General features: G+C 36.5%; 1 protein-coding gene across 1 annotated transcript; it reads right to left on the bottom strand.

Moving 5' to 3' along the window:
- Window positions 1-250: 250 nt before the first annotated feature.
- LOC115964516 lies at window positions 251-1,876 on the bottom strand. Its single transcript, XM_031083814.1, has 3 exons — window positions 1,696-1,876; window positions 1,129-1,599; window positions 251-627 (listed from the first exon to the last, which is right to left on the bottom strand). The coding sequence occupies exons 1-3, from the start codon at window positions 1,874-1,876 to the stop codon at window positions 251-253; spliced, it is 1,029 nt and encodes a 342-aa protein (XP_030939674.1).
- Window positions 1,877-19,966: the final 18,090 nt, after the last annotated feature.

The following is a 19,966-nucleotide window of genomic DNA, read 5'->3' as shown; positions in this document are numbered from 1 at the left end:
CAGAATTGTCTAGTCATCCCTGCAAGGTCATCGCAAAGATTGTTTGGCAAGAGAAAACAACTTATGGTTTATGACGGCACCGCTTGTGCGACTGCCTTAATCAAGATTTCTTTGCCGACACTAGTCAATAATTTTTCCTTCTAACCAACACCTTGTTCGCCACTCTCTATTTCAAGTGAGCAAAGGTATTAGACTTAAACCTCCCAACCAGAGAAGGTAATCTGAGGTAGGATTCATGGGGTTTGATCACTTAGGCTTCGAACATGGTTTTCACATCTTCTCTTATACCATCATCCATGTTGGGGCTAAAAAAGAGTGAAGTCTTGTTTTTATTTAACTGTTGGCCCGAAGAGGCTTTGTAGACCTGTAGCAATCGCTGAATCTTAATTGCATCCTCCCTTGTTGCCCGTCTAAAAATAATGCTGTCATCGGCGAAAAAAAGGTGCGAAACTTTGGGTCCCTTTGTTGAGGCAGCCACCCCTTTAAGCTTCTTCTGTTGGACAGCATTCTGTAAGAGTGCAGAAAGGCCCTCTACACAAATGAGGAAGAGATAAGGAGACGGTGGGTCTCCTTGCCTCAGCCCCCAGGTTGGTTGTATCTTACCGCAAGGATGTCCATTAATTCTCACTACATAGGTCACCGAAGACACACATCTCATCAGTATAGAAATCTAGTCATCATGAAACCCTAATCTCTTCATTATTTGTTGCAAGCAGACCTACTCAACTCGTTCATAAGTCTTGCTCATGTCAAGCTTTAGAGCCATTTCACCACATTTACCCTTCTTTTTTTTGCTTATGTAGGTCATCATCTCATGGGCCATAAGTACATTATCAATGGTAAGCCTTTCTGCCACAAAAGCGCTCTGATTCTCACAAACAATTTCCTAGAAGACAAATTTCATTCTGTTTGCCACCACCTTAGAGGCTAGCTTATATGCCACGTTGCATAAGCTAATAGACCTATAGTTCGTAACCCTCTCCGGATTCTTGGTTTTAGGGATTGGTACAATATGGGTATCATTAAAGTGTGGGGGAGCAGTTCCATAGTTAAGAAAATCTAAAGCAGAAGTAATGACAATAGATTTAACCATAGGCCAAAAATGTTGGTAAAAAAGGGGGGGCATACTATCGAGTCCAGGCGCTTTTAAGGGGTGCATCTGTTGTAGAGCCTTCTCCACCTCCTGTGCATTAAAGTTTCTAAGCAAGGAAGCATTCATCCTATCAGTGACTTTTGTGTGAATGGCCTCAAGTAGCGCCTCCTCCACTACTGGCCGCGAGGATAAAAACTGTTGTTCATAATAATTAACAAAGGTCTTGCCAATTTGTTCCTCATCCTCCTGCCAAGTGTTATTAGAATCCAGAACCCTATTTATGGAGTTTCTTTGCCACTGGTTAGAAGCCTTTGTGTGGAAAAAGGTGGTGTTTTTATCACCTACACTCAGCCAATTATTTCGGGACCGTTGGTGCCACATATCCTCCTCCATATACAGCCACCTATTCAACTCCTTTATGGCATGAATGTCCTCTAAGGTCGAGTCACCACCCCTCATATTCTCCAACAACTGAAGCTTTCTTTGCAACTCGGAAATCTGTTTGCCTACGTGGCCAAAAGAGTGTTTGTTCCACTCGGTCAATGAGGCACGACACTCCTCCAAGCAATGAAGAAATGGCTAGTCCGTCCCCAAAATTATACCTTTTTCCCAAGCATCAGTGACCAACCTAAAGCACCGTTCGTCCCTCAGCCACATCGACTCAAATCTAAACAGCTTTGTCCTCTTTTTCCGCCGTCCGATTGGTTTTTCATTCTTGAGAATCAGCATGCTGTGATCGGACACAGAATTAGCCACATGGAAAAGCTTAGTTGTAGGAAACATTACTATCCAATCCATCAATACAAAAGCTCTATCCAAGTGTTCACGGACCCACCCTTTTGTGCCAAGTCTTCGACTCCACGTGAAGTCCGACCCATAGTAGCCCAAGTTACATAATTCACAACTATTAATGTTGTCCCGAAACAACCTCATTTGACCCTCTGGTCTTGCGTTACCCCCCTCTTTTTCATTAGCATGAAGAAGCTCATTGAAGTCACCAATGATCACCCAAGGAAGATCATGGTCCACGACTCCTCCCACTTGCACGTCTCCGGGTTGCCATAAAAACTAGTAAACCTCCATCTCTTCTTACCACCTTCCTCATTAACTATCACACCAATATGCCTCTGTGAATAAGTCAGAGGTTCCACCTGTAGTGTATCTTTCCAAAGTAAAGCTAAACCACCCCCACGATTTTGGCATGGCACCACCAAACCATGTTGTCTCTCAATCTTTCTTTTGATTCCTTCCATCTCCGTTATCTTAAATTTAGTCTCCATTAGAAAGACTAAAGTGGGATCTTCCTCCTTGACGAATTTTTGGAGTGTTTTAACTGTTAGGGGGTTCCCAAGCCCCTTACAGTTCCAAGCTAAGGCACTTATTGTGCCTGGCGGGGTTGCTCTGCAGCCTCCACCGAATCCAAGATATTGTTTCAGAACTTTTCCAAGCTCCTTCACCTCCCCTTCCACTTTCACTCTCTTGCCATTCCCATTCTCTCCCTCTACCTCTATCAAAGGTGTATGACATCTTCTCTTGTTACCTACCTCCACTCTATCAACCTCCATATCCACGTCCCGAGCTATCATGGTTGCCATACCAGAGTTTGGACGCACCCCTGTCATGTTCTCTTTTCCTTTTGCCAAAGAATTTTTTTTTTTCAAGCCCTTTCCCTGTGTTTTCGTTGAGTTGGTGTCCTTTAGTGCTGGGCTGACTAAAGCAAAAATGAGACCTTTTTTCGGGTTGGGCTTGTTCAGAAATAAAGTCCTTGACCAACGACATATTGGGCCTGTGTGCATCAGTTAAGCCCACGAGGGCTTGCTGAACTGGGCTGTTACTCATAGCACTACTTAACCCATTCAAGGGAACATGCATGAGTATAGAGTCTTGACACATGATACTTTCCATCACTTTAGTCACAACCCCCTCTTCTTTCATTAATCCTGAAGCTTCACCATGAATTCCTGCGTCAATCTTTGCAAGTTGCTTTTCGAAATCTTTTGCCAGCGCCAAACCCAGCTTTACATGCTTAGCACAGTTCTCTAGCTTCCTCGTATTCTTCGCGTCATCCCTGTCGAAGTTGGTAGGCTCTGATGTACCTACCCGCAGTCCATTAGCCCCTTCCATTAGCCCCTTGCCACCCTACATAGGCTCCTTTGGGATGCTCACCATCCTATCAATTGTCTTGTCAACGTCTCTGTCTTCCCTACGACCGCCATGTCTCATCGCCTCGATTAGCTGAGGCTTCTAGGTTCTTTCCGGTGTGGCCCTTAGCCATGCTCCAAATTGTTTTTCCTCCGGTCATAGGGACTCCTTACTCCTTATCCACTATAAGCATTCTTTTTCATCATGGTCCATCATTCCGCACTAGTAGCAAAATATGGGTAGCCGTTCATATTTGAAGTCTACCCATATCGGTTCTGCTTTTCCCAAGCGTATTTTCCGGCCCTGACATAATGGTTCGGTAGTTTTTACTGATGTGCAAATGTGCAGACAACCTCCCATACAAAACCCCTTGTCTTAAAGAGGAATAGAGCTCTATTCTCCCCCAGGTCACTCACCTCAAAGTTTTCCTTAGTTTTCCATGCTATTCTCAGAACCCTCGCCACCGACTCCAAGTTTACCCATCTTTTCGTATAGAACTTTCCAACTAGGATTGGTCCAGCCTCCATTTCCGAGTTTTGTATCTCAACTTCGGCACTTTCCTTTGCCGACAGTCGTAACCCAGCGCACCTATTAGTGATCTCATCCATGTCTTTTAGAAGATTCTACCGTACCAGAGAAAGAGTTTGCACCAGGCAAAAACTTTTTTCACCTCTAGGTTTCCAGGGAGACCTAGAGAAAAGACTGCCAGTGTTGTAAATATTCTAATTTGAATGGTCCAGATACGCACAGTTTGTGACAGGCCAGCCAGCTAAGGAAACTAGATCTGGAATCAAATCCAAAGTACAGATTTAACCCTACTCTACCCTTGCCTTCACTCTTTATTTGCATCCTATCCCATTCCTAGTAATAAAAATAGTGACGTGTATAGGTACAAATTGTTTTCATTTGTTGTCCGCATTAGAGTCAACAGAGATTACTCAAGAACAAGTTTTTTTAACACTAGATTAGCAACAACCAAAAAAAAAAAAAAAGTTTTTTTAACATTGGTAAACTATGTACTTCATTCATTTTAAACATATATATATATATATATATATCTCCTTTTTTTTTTTCTTTTTTTTTTTTGGTAGAAAAAAAATATAGTTATGATGGGATAGTGGCATGCCTAACTGCCCTTGAACAAAACCATATTTTTATAAAGTATAAGGGGCATCACTGCTTCGCTAGTGGGAAAGGGACTTGAAACATATATTTCTAACCTGAAAAAATATGCAATAATTAATTCAATTCTTAAGATATCATGTTGCAATTTGTAACAAGTAACAAATTATATTCATGCTCAATTCATGTGTTTTTCTTAGATACGTACTCAACTCTTTGTGACTTCTTTCTCCAAAAAAAACTCTTTGTGAGTTCGAGTAAACCTAATACGACTTGTCTTTTTTTTCTTTAAATGTTTTTATTAATTAGTTAACATGAAAAATATTAAATATCTAATAATATCCTTTACTTAATTAACATGAAAATTCAATTCGTTTCAATAAATTGTATCACTTACTAAAAAATGTATTTATATGTTAACATTGTGGACGCTCAGGAAAAATTATCCTTGAAGTTTCACACATTGGGTGCTTTGGCAATGTGTTTTATGTGTGCATATGTTTTAGGGTGAGGTGTGTGTGTGAGAGAGTCTATTTATTTTTTATTTTAAGGAGTCACCACTAACCATTGGCTTTGTATTAGGTGTGATTGGTCACCTATTTGTCTAATTTGTTTTACCTAATTAGCTAAAAACCCGATTCAACGGTTATTAATTAATTAAGGTAAACTAACATCTCAACCCAAAGATTCTTGGACTTGGAAGTTTGGTTATGGGTGGGGAAGGTATTAGACACCCCACACTACCTATCCAAAGGATAATACCTCATTTTAATTTAACTCCAACATTCATATTTTAGAAAAGTAAATTAGACACTCAGGATTAGATTTTTGAAAGAGATTTGTTCAAACATTCATGTGAGTATTTATTTATACATTAAATAGCATGTGAATATTATTTGCAAAGAAGTATACATAAGCAAGAACGTGTGAAAAATATATTCACATGTTATTTAATGTATAAATAAATACTCACATGAGACACACACACACACACATATATAACATGTGAATAACATACTTACTACATATTCAGTAAAAAGAATATGCCTATTTATAAAAAGGAGAAGAGAGGAAGGATGTCACCTTATGTATTTAAGCTCTTTTTATTCTCCAAGTTTCATTCTCATGCACAACACAACAAAACCAAATATGATTAAGGGGAGGGGGGGAAGAGAGGAAGGATGTCACCTTATGTATTTAAGCTCTTTTTATTCTCCAAGTTTCATTCTCATGCACAACACAACAAAACCAAATATGATTAAGGGGAGGGGGGAACATGTAAGCTTGATAGGAGTCTATTGATTCAATGGAAGCTAATCATAGACACAAACCTCAACAAAAATGTGCCAAGATTCAAAACAACTTATGTAAAAATAAAAAAAATAAAAAAATAAAAAAATAAAAAAATCCTTTAATTTTCTTTTGAAAAGATGTGTTTTCTTTTGGAAAAATCTCATGACTTTTAGAAAAATGTTTACTTTGAAACGAAGGTTAAGCTTTGTTGGAGGAGAGCTTTAAAAAAAAGTTTTTTTATATTATTTTTTTAATGAAAAAACATAAAAAAGTTGCTAATTTTTTTTAAAATGGATTTTGGGAAAATAAAAAGAACTTTTATGAACAAAAATTTAAAGTAACAAAACTTTAAAATTCAAAACCTTTTCCAAAACTTGTTTTTTTTTAGGAAAAAAAGGGTTTCCAAACTTTTTGGGAAGAACATACCCAAGATTAAAAAAGAAATGTTTTTCTAAAAAAGGGATTCCATGATTTTAACAAAAACCATGGTTTTTGTTCATCTTTTAAGATAGAAAACTTAGTTGAAAAAGGGGTTTTGAAAGATAAAAAGTTTAAGATTAAAACCTCTTTTTTTTTTTTTTTTTTTTTTTGGGAAAAGGAATTCCCATGTTTTTTGAAAGAAATTTCCCAAAACTTAGGTCAAAATTATTTTTAAAAAGAAGGGTTTTTAAGAAAAGGGTTTCCATGGTTTTAGTAAAAACCATGGTTTTTTTTCACTTGTGTGTAAAAAGAAAGAACCAAACTTGACTTCTTTCAGAAAAAGGGTTTGGAAAATAGCATTCATTGAGATTTTTTAAACATACGCCTTTGGAAGGTATTTTGCTAAGAGAAACTCAAAAGAAAGTTGCATTTCATTCCTTGAAAATACCAACTTTAGAAAAAAGTGGATGGCCATTGGAGCCCTTTTTTATTTTTTAGAAAACACATTTTTGGAGGGTTTTACCCAAACTTCTCATTATTTGGTAATCTAGGGTTCATGGTGCTAGCTAGAGAGCTAGCACCCTTGAACCCTTGTACCCATGAGAATAATAACAGGGAAAATAAAGAAAGCTTAAAGGTAAAGGATATGAATTAAAGCAATGAAGAACATAATTTAAATAACTTGAATGTTAAAGAAAAATTTATAAGCAAGAACATAATTTAAAGGACTTGAAAATAAAGGCAATTTATAAGTAAGAATATAATTAAAAAGACTTGAAATTAAAGACAATTTATAAGAAAGAACATAATTGAAAAGACATGATTAAAAACTTTTTTTAAGAAGAAATCTCCCTTAAAGGAACCCTAAAACTCACAAGAGCCAAGCTTGTAGGCACTCTCCCATAATGAAAGAGGAAATCTCAGGACCCCCACTTTCAAGTGATCCTATCCCAATTTTCGGAAGCATTCCCACATTGTGCTTGGAAAATAATTTACAATTCATTTGAGGAAAACCCACCGATGTTAAATCTTCATTTCTCGCTAAGGTTGGCAGTGCATGAGAATATTCTTCCACATACCGTCTAGCTAGGAATATGAAGGCTTACAAAGATGTTGGGTTGTTTTCTTTCTTTAAACCCAAGGGATTTAAAGAGAGAAAACAACAAAGAAAAAGATTAAAATTTTCGGATTAGGAATCCTCTCTAAAAAAATCCCAAAACATGTAGGAGCCAAGCTTGTGGGCTCACTCCCATGATGAGAAAAGGGAGTCTCGGGCACCCTTCTTTTGAATGAACCTATCCCACTTCCTAGAAGCATTCCCACATTTCATGCTTGGAAATTAGATTAAGATTCACTTAAGGAGAATCCTCCAAAGTTAAATCTTCATTTTCCCACTAAGGTTGGTCATGCATGAGGCTATTCCTCCACATGATTTCTAGTTGGGAAAAGGAAGGTTTACCGAAGGGGTTGGGTTGTTTTCTTCCTTTAAACCCAAAGGATTTAAAGAGAGAAGACAACAAAGGAAAAATTGTGAGAAAGAAAAACAAATTGTACAACAAGTATATAATGCTTGGAAAGTAAAGAACGTAAACATAAAGAGACACAAATATGGAGATATAACAAAAATATAGAAGAACAATGGAAATAAAAGAATATAACAAGAGAGATTTTCATATATATTAAATGGTATTCACAACATAAAGAGGAAGATGGTGTAGCTATGGAAGAAGCTACACCATCCCACCTTTTACATAATGCTTTAGAAGCTCACCTATGGGCTTTTAAAGGTGAAAAAGGAGGAGAGGAGGGGTTGGAGTTTCAAGTTTAGAGGGGTTTTCTAAGGAGGAAGAAAGAGAAAATAGATCTAGAGAAAATCCTAGAGAGAGAGAGAGAGGAATGTTTTGGGAATTTTGTGCATATAGTGTCTCTGGAAAGGTCTTGATGTCTAATATTTTGCATGAAAACGCCCCAAAAACAGCAATTGACTTGAAAAATAATACATTTAATTAGAGTTTTATTGTTTTCTAGATAGTTTATCTGTTTTAGCTTCAATTTTGGCCTGTAAATTGTTGTTTTGAAGGGAATTTCATGATCTTTAAGATGGCTGAATTTTACCTCAATTAAACAGTTGGATCAAATAGTAAAATTTTTTCCTAATCTCGGTTAGGGTTGATAGTTTTTAGACCTCTTAAAACAAAATTGGATTAGCCTAGGTAATTAGCCAAGTTGTTACTTATTCCAATTAAACAAGTCTAGGTTATCACAATAACAAAGATCAAATCATGCAAAGCAGCGGAAAATAAATAACACAAGATATAATCACCCAGGAAACCAAACCGATAAAAACCTGGGAAGGATTTGACCTAGCTATCCTTAAGGTAAACTTGAATCCACTATCTTGAAAGAATCGAAGTTCATACAATAAGACTTACAAGCCCCCACGCTCGACTTCTTATTGCTACCCACCAGTAGAACTTATTGACACGACCACGTGCAAGCTCCGAATCCACGGACTCCTTCTTTCTTGGATTCACCACCAGATACAAGCACACCCACTTGTGTTTTCTTTAAGTTTCAATGGCAGCAACTGAATTGATCATCAAGGTGTAGATAAATCTTCTCCTTGAAAACCCTAAGTTTGTGTAAAGGAAAGCTCCTCTAGATCTCACAAGAGATTTACATAAATCACAATATTAGCAACACTAAAACGTGGCTAGGGTTTGCCTTTTATACTTAGGACAAATAAGAAACCCTAAAAACGTTTTAAAATACCTAGGGTTGAGTTGGAAAATTCTGCAGAAAAAAAATTCTACCCGAGCTTCAATCGATTAAGCCTAAGCTTCGATCGATCGAGCCAGGCCGAAAGGCATAATACTTTCCTGCATTAACTTGATTCCAACTTTACATAAATGCACAACTTTGAGCTAAACAAAAACACTTCTAAACACATTGTTTTGATCATGGTTTGCCAAAAATACAAATTAGAGTTCTAAATACATAAAATCCTAAGTCTTTAGAACCTAATAAACTCCCCCTTTGGCAATCCGTGACAAAACACAACTAGATGCTCAAAGTTTACAAAATAAAAAGCCCTTTACAAAAATAATGCTCATAAAACAAATTCAATCCTAACTACTATCCATTAGTTGCAAGTGTAGACAGTAGCTTAATTGAATCAACCTGTATATTTCCTGAAACACTAAACAAAATGCATAACCGTATGTGTAGAAATAATACAAGTAAACAAAATAACTTCTTGATTTCAAACAATACACAATAAAGACATATATCAATGAATAACTCATAAATATAAATCAATAAACAGTTTGAAACAAGAAACATATAAAGTAACAACAAAAAATAATACTCCCCCTAACATGAAAATCCCATAAAAAATATGGCAAGAGCTAAAAAAGTAAAGTACAAAGTGAAGCACCTAGATACAATCTAAACTCCACAAGCTCCAACCAAAATAAATATACTCCCCCTGAAAGCAAAAACTCTACAAAGTACTCCCCCTTTTTGTGACGGAATGCCAAAGGGCAAACAAAAATCCATCAGCAAAAGGGAGGTGGTCTAAACTGCGCCAACTCCACACGCAAGGCACGGATCTCATCGAGCATGTCCACCAAAATCTGTCCATGAGCCGCTTGAATGGTTAAGACATGATCCAATATACGGCAAATGTTTGAATCATTCGAAGTAGTCGGTGGAGGAACATCAGCATTAGCAGTAGCACCCGATGTCTCAGCAACATCAGCACCTGCAAAAGAGGGAGGAGAGGGAAAAGCACTAGATGACGCACCTCTAGAACGTGAAGGAGTAACTCTCAAGTGACCAGCCCTCTGTTGAAGAAAAGTGGCACCTATGGGAGCAACAACATGCACAGGCTCACCAGACGGAAAACCATCTAGACCTAAAAAGAGCAAAATCCTATGAATGAAAATAGGATGAATAAGCGCATGCCCTACGGTAGAACTCCTATGAACCTCGTTCAAAGAACGAAGGAACAAATGAGGAAAACTGATAGATGCTCCAGAAACAAACGCATACAAAAACACACATCGCTCTAGAGGGATGGTGTGGAAGTGAGAAATAGGCCACAACAAATGACACGCTATCCTAAAGAAAAGATAGGTAGTCTCGGTAAGCTCAGCGAACGTGATTTGAGGATCAGAACCCCACTGGATAGATGACCCAGTGATGTATGACATGACAACATCTAATGAGGGTGACTCATCATAGGGATAGTCAGGCTCCCGAATAACCGGAACCCCAAGAGCCTCAGCCACTACCCTAGGGGTAATGGTGAACTCAACACCTCGTATCCAACTCCTAACAAGGGTGTTGGAATCATAGATGTGGCAAGAGAGGTTCACGAAGAACTCTCTAATCAGGGCGGTCGGGGGTGGATGATCTATCTCTAGGAGAGGCAACCAACCTCTAGACTCAAAGTTAGCCTTAATGGCCGGATCAATCTCATCTAACACAACAGCTCGCTCAGCCCATATCTTACGCTTACTGTTTAAAGTATCAAAGGCCTCTTTGCACTTATCATTCCTAAACACCTCACTCCTAGAGGGAGACTCAGAGGAAGTGGAAGGGGTCCTATGGGCTCTAGTTTTCCTAGGCATGATGCTAGGATAAAGACCAAAACACGAAGCAAAAGAACAGAAACACAAAAGACAAAACCAAGGGCAGCCTGCAAGTTAGCAAAAAAAAAAATAAAAATCTATATGATGCATGAACAATTTAAATGGTATGATGCATGTTCTAATGCAGTGCAATTAAGTCCAAAAAGTTCCAATTCACAAAATTGGCTTGAACATAGAGGTATTAACACAAAAACCCCAAAATTTGGAAAACCACTTGATCAATTTGAAAGATATTGACGAATTGATCATTAGACATGATAGAGTTCAAAAATTAATGACCAAATACATCAACTTAACAAGCCAATTTCATTAATTTAACCCAATTTGACAAAATCACCAATTCGGAACAATTTCAAACCCTAGAATTTTCAATATTTCAAAAACCATAAAATTGATCAAATTAACCATCAAGGATCATTAATATAACATCCTAGAACAAAAACCCAATGATCAATTTCACCAAAAAAAAAAAAGGTTTGAATCATCAACAACCCCAAAATATGAAAAGTGCCGAAAATACCCAATGAATATGCATGAAATCATGAAATAAAATGCAAAAGGAAGGGCAAAAAGGACTTACCGGCCTTGGAAGACAAAAACCTTGCAAAAATTTCGGAAGAAAACAACAAAAAATCTTTGGTGGAGCTTTAGCCAAGTCGGAGAGAGAGGAAAGGTTGAAAAAATTTTGAAAAAGTGACCTTGAAAAAGACAATCTGACTTTTAAAAAAACATGTTTCACGAGTTTCGATCGATCGAAAAACAGCCTCGATCGATCGAAACAGACATAGACTTTAACAAAACATTTTGAAAAGATTTTGATCGATCGAAACAGACAGAGGTTCTCTCTAACATATTTAAAAATTTTCGATTGATCGAAAAACAGAATGGATCGATCGAAATGGGCAGAGGCTCACTAAATTTGAGGAAAAACACAGTTTTTTGAACAACAATTAGAATCAACTCAAAGCATTGAAATTTAAGAACAAAATGCATGAGTATGTGATGATGTGATATTCAAAAACAAGAATTTTAATCCCAAATTCCCAAAAATAAAATTTCTTGCATTCTCCATAAATTTTCAAGCAACAAATTAATTTTGCACAAAATTCAAAGTATTTGCAAAACTTGGTTGGTCAGACCATAAACACACACAATAACATGTACAAAGTTTAGCAAAGAGTAACTCATGTAGTGTGTGCAACTAGCAAAAGCTTGAGATACATGTGAGGTGATATGTGAATAGCAATCAATCACAAAGTCTACAAAATTCATCACCAAGAATTTAAAAGAGACTATCACCTAAAGAGTTACATCATATAACTCCCACATTTCCTAGATCATAAGCTTGCAATCATGTAAGTTTCTTGTATTTATGCCTCATAATATACATATCAATTTTAAGTCATGTGAGTTTGGTATCAAGTCTAATAGTACACACCAATTTTAAGTATTAAACAATTTAAACCGAGGCTTCACCTTATGTTCTTTTTGTGCATGTGCTACACTTTTTCGAGCACAAAATCTTATGATATGCACTAAGGTGTTCATGATTGGCTAGTGAACAGTGGTGAAATGGTTATTTATGCCTTTCTCTAAAAGTTCAAGTCCAACATTCAAAAACATGTGATTTCAAGATTAAGACAAAGTAATCAAAAACCATAAACATCTTTCCCACACAACATGCACTACAAAGCTTCAACTAGTAAAATGCAATAAGTAAGCTCATCAAAACTAAACAAGGTACAAATGACATGTTATGTGAAAACAAATTGACCAACCTTGTTCTCAAAAACCAAGAAGAATAGTACAAAACAAAATTTGCTTCCTTTTTCTTCCTTTTTTTTTTCTTTTTTTTTTAAAAAAAAAAACACCTAGAATGAAATGCATGAATGTTATGCAATGCAAATCCTAGAAAAAAAAAAAAAAAAAAAAAAAAAAGAACAATGGTCACAAAAGGTAGAGCAATGAAGCATAAGGACCATGTCAGAAAGACTCAGTTAGTTCGAGTCTTTTGCATCCAAAACCTTTTAGATGCACCATGAGCATTGGAGTTCTTATTCACATGGGAATGATTACCAACTCCAGGATTGGAATAAAGGTTTAAAGCCTTTACCAATTCACCAATAAGTACCATAGGATCTTGTACTTGAGGCACAGGTGCTTTTGGTTTGTTTGCTCTCTTTGCAGCTTGCAGCTTGTAACAGTTTGGACGAATGTGTCCAGAATTTCCACAAAAGTGACAAACCTGTGCAGGCTTATCATGTGTCTTGTCTTTAGATAGGGTAGGCTTCTTAGACTTAGACTCTTTCAGATCAACCCTAATCTTCCTAGATGGTGAAACTTCTATGGGTTTGACAACCTCACTCACAGGGGGTTTGATAGTTTCACTCATTATCTCACTCATAGAAGGTTAAGAAGAAGAATATGAAGGAACAAACTTTGTGGAATGGGGAGCAAACACAGAGATGCTTTCAACATAACCTAATCCAGTTTTGTCAGAAGAAGACTTTTGAACACTCAACATTTGATCAAGTTTAGAACTAGTAGATCTAGCAACAGATAAATCAAGTTCCAAAGATTTAACTTTATCAAGCAAAAGCATATTCTCAGTTTTCACATTGTTCAAAAGTTCATTAGCATCAAACAGTTTAACAAGAAAATTCTTCTATTCAAGCTCAAGAGATTCAATTTTCTTCAGGCCAAGTTCAACATTCATAGCATCCTTTGCAGCAACTTTGCAAAATTTATTATAGGCCTCTTGAAGATCTGCATCTTCAGAGAGTTCCCCATTAGAAGGGTTCTCTTCAGCAGATATGCTCTCATCGACTAAAGCAGTAGCGGTGAAAGCAATGAAGTTTCCATCCTCATTACAATCAGACTCATTATCAGAAACTTCACCATCACTAAGGATTACAGCCATAGCCTTACCCTTTGACTTCAAATAGGTAGGACATTCAGATTTCATGTGTCCATACCCTTGACATCCAAAACACTGAGAACCGAAAGAATTATTGGAAGATTGACCTACTTTTTCTCTAGGTTTATCATTATTGTTAACCTTAGTGGGATCATGCTTCCTAAAGTTTCTAGGTTCAGCAATGTTTGTGCCTCTTGCCTTTCTATTACTATTCCTGAGAAAATTTCTAAAGTTCTTGGCAAGGTAAGCAATCTCTGTAGCAGAGAGCTCATCATCAAATTCACCACCTTCAACATCATCAACTGACTTAAGAGCCATTGATTTGGATTTGGTAGTTTTGGGTAGATCAAACTCATAAAATTGAAGAGATCCTATAAGTTCATCAACAGGGATGGAGTCCACATCCGTGCTTTCAGTAATGACAGTCACCTTGAGTCTAAAGTCTTTAGTTAAAGATCTAAGAATCTTCCTAATAATTTTAGGTTGATCATAGATTTCACCCAAGTTAAAAACAGAATTAACAATGTCATTCAATTTAGCATAGAATTCATCAAAAGATTCATCATCAGACATCCTAATGCTTTCAAATTTAGAAGTCAATTGCTGCAATTTATTGATTTTGAAAGCCTTTGGGCCTTCATGCACAGTCTAGAGGATATTCCAAGCAGTATGAGCAACCTCAACATTAGAGATTTTCTTAAATTTCTACATAGAAACAGTATTAAAGATAGCATTCATAGCCTTGCTATTAAATGCAAGTGCTTCTTTTTGAGAAGTTTCCCACTCACTAACAGGAGTAGTAGGCTTCTCCCATCCGTATTCAACAGAGTTCCACACTCTCTCATCAATAGATTTCAAGAATGCTTTCATCCTTACTTTCCAATAAGCATAATTATTCCCATCAAAGTGAGGAGGAATAACTAGAGAGTGTCCGTGTTCCATAACAATAGGGGTTAAGGATCAGCTCAGTGATCAAAGGATCAACAACAAAAGAGCAACCCTCTCTGATACCACTTGATAGTTTTTAGACCCCTTAAAACACAATTGGATTAACCTAGGTAATTAGCCAAGTTGTTACTTATTCCAATTAAACAAGTCTAGGTTATCGCAATAACAAAGATCAAATCGTGCAAAGCAGCGGAAAATAAATAACACAAGATATGATCACCCAGGAAACCAAATCGATAAAAACTTGGGGAGGATTTGACCTAACTATCCTCAAGGTAAACTTGAATCCACTATCTTGAAAGAATCGAAGTTCATACAATAAGACTTACAAGCCCCCACGTTCGACTTCTTATTGCTACCCACCAGTAGAACTTACTGACACGACCACGTGCAAGCTCCGAATCCACGGACTCCTTCTTTCTTGGATTCACCACCAGATACAAGCACACCCGCTTGTATTTTCTTTAAGCTTCAATGGCAGCAACTGAATTGATCATCAAGGTGTAGATAAATCTTCTCCTTGAAAACCCTAAGTTTGTGTAAAGGAAAGCTCCTTTAGATCTCACAAGAGATTTACACAAACCGCAATATGAGCAACATTAAAACGTGGTTAGGGTTTGCCTTTTATGCTTAGGACAAATAAGAAACCCTAAAAACATTTTAAAATACCTAGGGCTGAGTTGGAAAATTCTGCAGAAAAAACATTCTGCCCGAGCTTCGATCGATCGAGTTAGGCCGAAAGGCATAATGATTTCCTGGATTAACTCAATTCCAACTTTACATAAATGCACAACTTTGAGCTAGACAAAAACACTTTTAAACACATTGTTTTGATCATGGTTTGTCAACAATACAAATTAGAGTTCTAAATACATAAAATCCTAAGTCTTTAAAACCTAACAAGGGTTAATCAATGTTGGTCAAACTTAGCCAAAAATGGCAAGTTTGGGATTTTGAAATCCTACAGGGTTTTTTAAGACGCCCAATCAGGATAAACATTTTTTTTTTTTCATGTATTTCCCTATTTTCTTACGTTTTAAAGCATAGTTCTAACTTTTTAAGGCTTGAACCAACATTTTGGTCCTCTTACTGAGGTCAAACAAAATACAGTAACAATAAACACCTTAAAAGATACTTAGAAAAAATGATTCAAAATTTATTTCAATTAAACCTATTGTGCTCTAAACATTTTCCTTGCCACCCATTAATACTTTTAACACTTTGTAAAAAGTTTTAGTCAAAAGTTTTAAAATTTTACTAACAATTTTATTACAATAACCTTATAAATTAACGTAGTTAATGAAAGTGTATCACGTCACTTTAACAATATAATAAATCAATATCTTTTTTTTTTTTTTTTTTTTAAAAAGAAGAAGGTTGTAAACTTTAATAAGTAGGTGCAGCCAAATTGACTAAAATTACAGCACTAAGTTGTGGACAAACATCCTCCATCCACACCAATAAATCGCTAACTTGTCTAGCATCTCGAGTAAGATTGTAAGCTACAAAATTTCCTTGTCTATGGTATGGGAACAACAAAGAATAGCAAAGGAATTCAGTAAAGATTTTTCCTCATCGATTAAATTACCATAAGAAGTAAAGGATTCATCATTGCTTTTCAAAGAGTTGATGATAACTTCAAAATCGCCCTCAAGAAAGGTATAAGACATGTCAATCTCCTATGCAAAAACCAAAGCTTTCATAGCCACCAAAGATTCAACCTCATCAATAGATTTGAGGAGAAGATCTTTTCAGACACGAACGCAATAACCATCCCCTGCTCATCTTGAATTACAACTCTAATACTTGCAAAAACTTCCTCCTTAAGCATAGCTCCATCAGAAATATGCCTTGAAGAAAGATGACGGAGGTGGAAACCATCTCATTGTAAAGGGTACATGGCTAGAAAGGCTGATCAGGTTATTGGTAGAGATCGAATGAAATCAGAATGAGTAACCAAGGCATTGGGTACTACCTAACCAATTGGATAACTTTTGTAGCTTGTTCTTGACGAATTTTTCTATATCAAATAGTGCAAATAATTTAAGCAAAAAGTTCTAAATCCTTCTCCTAATCTATAATATGTGAAACCAAATCACTAAAATGGGAAAAGTGGGTGGAATTCCAAAAATTCCACATTAGATCAAGGTTCCATATTGTCGAGACTCATAATGAACTATTGTATAATAATTCAAAGTTTGAAAACTTGCAAAATAAAATTGAAAAATTTCATATATTATTTTTATTTTTTTTGTTGATATCTCAATATATTCAAGTTCTGTTTTTATTAAAATATTTTAACGACCTCCCTAAACAAAATTCCTAAAATCACCACTGCTTGGGGATGATTATGCCATGTTATTTGCTTTAGATGCATGAGAGAGACTGTGTGAGTTAGAACAACATGTTAAATACGCCTTTAACGAGATTAAGACTTGGAACACAATGAGAGGAAGCTGACTCACGAGTCGTGTGGGGTTAGGTGCCTAACACCTTCTCATCCTCATACCTAAACTTCAAACAGTGCTCTGGTAAAGATCAGTCCTTCTACAAAGGGCGCTACATATATGGTTCCTAAACCTAAACTAGGTGGCAACTCCATTTATACACTCTGCCATGGTCCACCCTAGGCCAAGGCTTACTCTTCCACGTAGGATTGTCGTGGGCGCTTGCGCCCACATGGCATCTCATCATATTCATGGCACATATCCTAACATTCATCTAACAAACCATGCTTTATATCCAAGGGTAGCAAGCATCATATGATAACAACATCAACAAGGTAGTGAGTTATGAACAAAATAAACCAAGCACAATCACACATTCAAACTTAGTATCACATCCATCATGCACATCATATGCATCATCCAAATCCAATGTATGTTCATGTAATTATGCATGACTTACCTTACTCATCTCACTGCACCAATGTCATCTCAGCACGTATGCATCAATGCATGTTTATGTTGTTTATGCATGTTCATGTTATTCATTAAAGCATATAAACCCTAATTACCAATTATTCATCAAAGCATATAAACATGTGTAAGCATACCTGCTGTGAACACAACGGATGAGTCACCACCTAGTTTTGCAATGGCTTAGGAACCATGAATATAACGTCCTTTTGAGGAAGGACCATTAATCTTACTACGAGAAATATGAGTTTGGAGTTAAGGTACAATCATGGGAAGGTGTTAGGCACCCAAAACCACCCAACCCTAAGGTTGGCTTCCTCTCATTGTGTCTTGCATCCAAATCCTATTAAAGGCATGTTCAATATTGTTTATCTAACTCACACACGCGCTAGCATACATCTAACAATCAACATAGCATCAAACATCCCTAAACATACACCTATCATGCTTCCATCATGCTATATTACAACCCAAACCTAGCATACATCTATCATGCTTCACAAAACATCCTAACATACATCTAGCATGGCATCTCATATCAAAGCATAAACCCTAACATCCATCTAGTATGACAAACATGTTAACTCATAAACCTTAGCATACATCTAGCATCATATCCATCTAAGGCAGTAAACATACATACAATATGTTAAGGCAGAAACATAAACATAGCAACATCAAAAGATCATATTGAAAGCATCAAGAACACACATATGCTTATTCAAACCACTATATCATGCTCGTCAAAACTAAACAAGATTACATTAAAACAAACGCATGTACATGTGAATGCACGACTTACCTTACTTACCTCACCATATCACAGCACCTATGACATCAATGCATGAACATGCGAATGTGTGTTCATAGCATTTAAACAAAGAAATGGAAACAAACCCTGATTTAAACATGTTAAAGGTAAACCATCAACCAACATGTGAAACAGGGACTCAAAACTATATACAGTACATGGGGGATCAAAGCAGGAGTATAGCATGTGAAACGAATAAAGAAAACAAAGCAAAACATAAATTAGGGTTTCTAGACAACGACCAACATACACATACAGAAGCCTGCGTACACAGGTCAAATCCCTGACTTGTATATGCATGCATAGAGCTTGCGTGCGCAGGGTTGTTCAAAAACCTTAACCTAGAATCAACAGACACAAAAATAGAGCAATACTTAAAACTATAAATCTAACACCCTAACATGCTTTAAAATAGAAACAAGACTAAACCTAGGCTAAACAAACATGTTATAACATAAACAAATCAAATAAGCAAGATTAAAACAAATTCTAAAGGTAGAAAAGAAAGAAAAGTTTGAAATATATACCTTAAAGCAAAAAGCTCCTAGGTTTGATTTTTGATCGTTCCTCTCAGTCATTTCCATTCACAGCCATAAAGAAATGATTTCTAAACTTCAAAACTCAAAGATCAAGGCCAGAATAGGTCCCAATCAAATAAAATTGACTTGAGGGTGTTTTGTGAAAAATCCCCTTTTTGATTCACTATTTCTAGTGAATCTTAGGTTTTTTACCTTAGGATTTCTATGTGTTTTTGAAAAGGTACCATGTATGACTATTTATATTATGAAAATAGGGGTTTGGAACGGCTCCCAAACGATGTGGGATTCGTTCCAGACCTCAATCTTTAATACAGAAAACTTGTCTTTTATAGGTTTGTGAAACCCTACTTGTGTGCACAGGCTCGTGCTTGCGTATGCAAGCTTTAATGCTGCATACGTAGGTTCATGCCTACGTATGCAGGCTGAGGGTTTTCTTTGGCCTTTATTTCCAAAAATAGATTTTTTGCTCATTAAAAAGTTATATTTTCCATTTTAACACATCTCAAGTCAATTTGTAATTTGATTGGACCTTAAACCAACCTTGGGTCTTAGAATTTTGGCATCATTGGGGAATGGGGGTCCAAGTCATAAAGGGTAGAAAATGTGGTGTCTACACCTGCCTAGAAACTTAGTTTTAGGACAGCAATAAAATACAACCTAGCATGCTTTTAATACGAAAACTGTAAAACCCTAAACTAACACAGAGATATCAAACCAAGAAATAAAACAATAAACAAACGAACAAATCAAAAATGAGAGAGACAAGGTTAGACCTTTACCTCAAACACAAGAACTCCTTGAGCTTTTATTTGACCGTTCCCCTCAATCATTCTAGTAAAGAAAAAACCAGAAGATTAGTAAACTCAAAACTCAAAGGTTAAGACCAGAATAGGTTCCAACCAAGTAAACTTTAACATGAGGATATTTTAGAATAATAACTCCTTCTTTGATTCACTATTTTCTAGTGAATTTGGAGTGTTTTGAAATCCTACATGTGTGCGCATGCTTACAGCATGCGTGCACATACTTAGGGTTTCCATATGTTTTTCTTTCACCAAAACATCCTTCAAGCTAAAAACTTACCATATTGGGCTCTAAACTAGCCTTT

Source organism: Quercus lobata, chromosome 2 (assembly GCF_001633185.2).
Source record: "Quercus lobata isolate SW786 chromosome 2, ValleyOak3.0 Primary Assembly, whole genome shotgun sequence".
Taxonomy (NCBI): Eukaryota; Viridiplantae; Streptophyta; class Magnoliopsida; order Fagales; family Fagaceae; genus Quercus; species Quercus lobata.
This window is presented reverse-complemented; position numbering and strand designations above follow the sequence as displayed.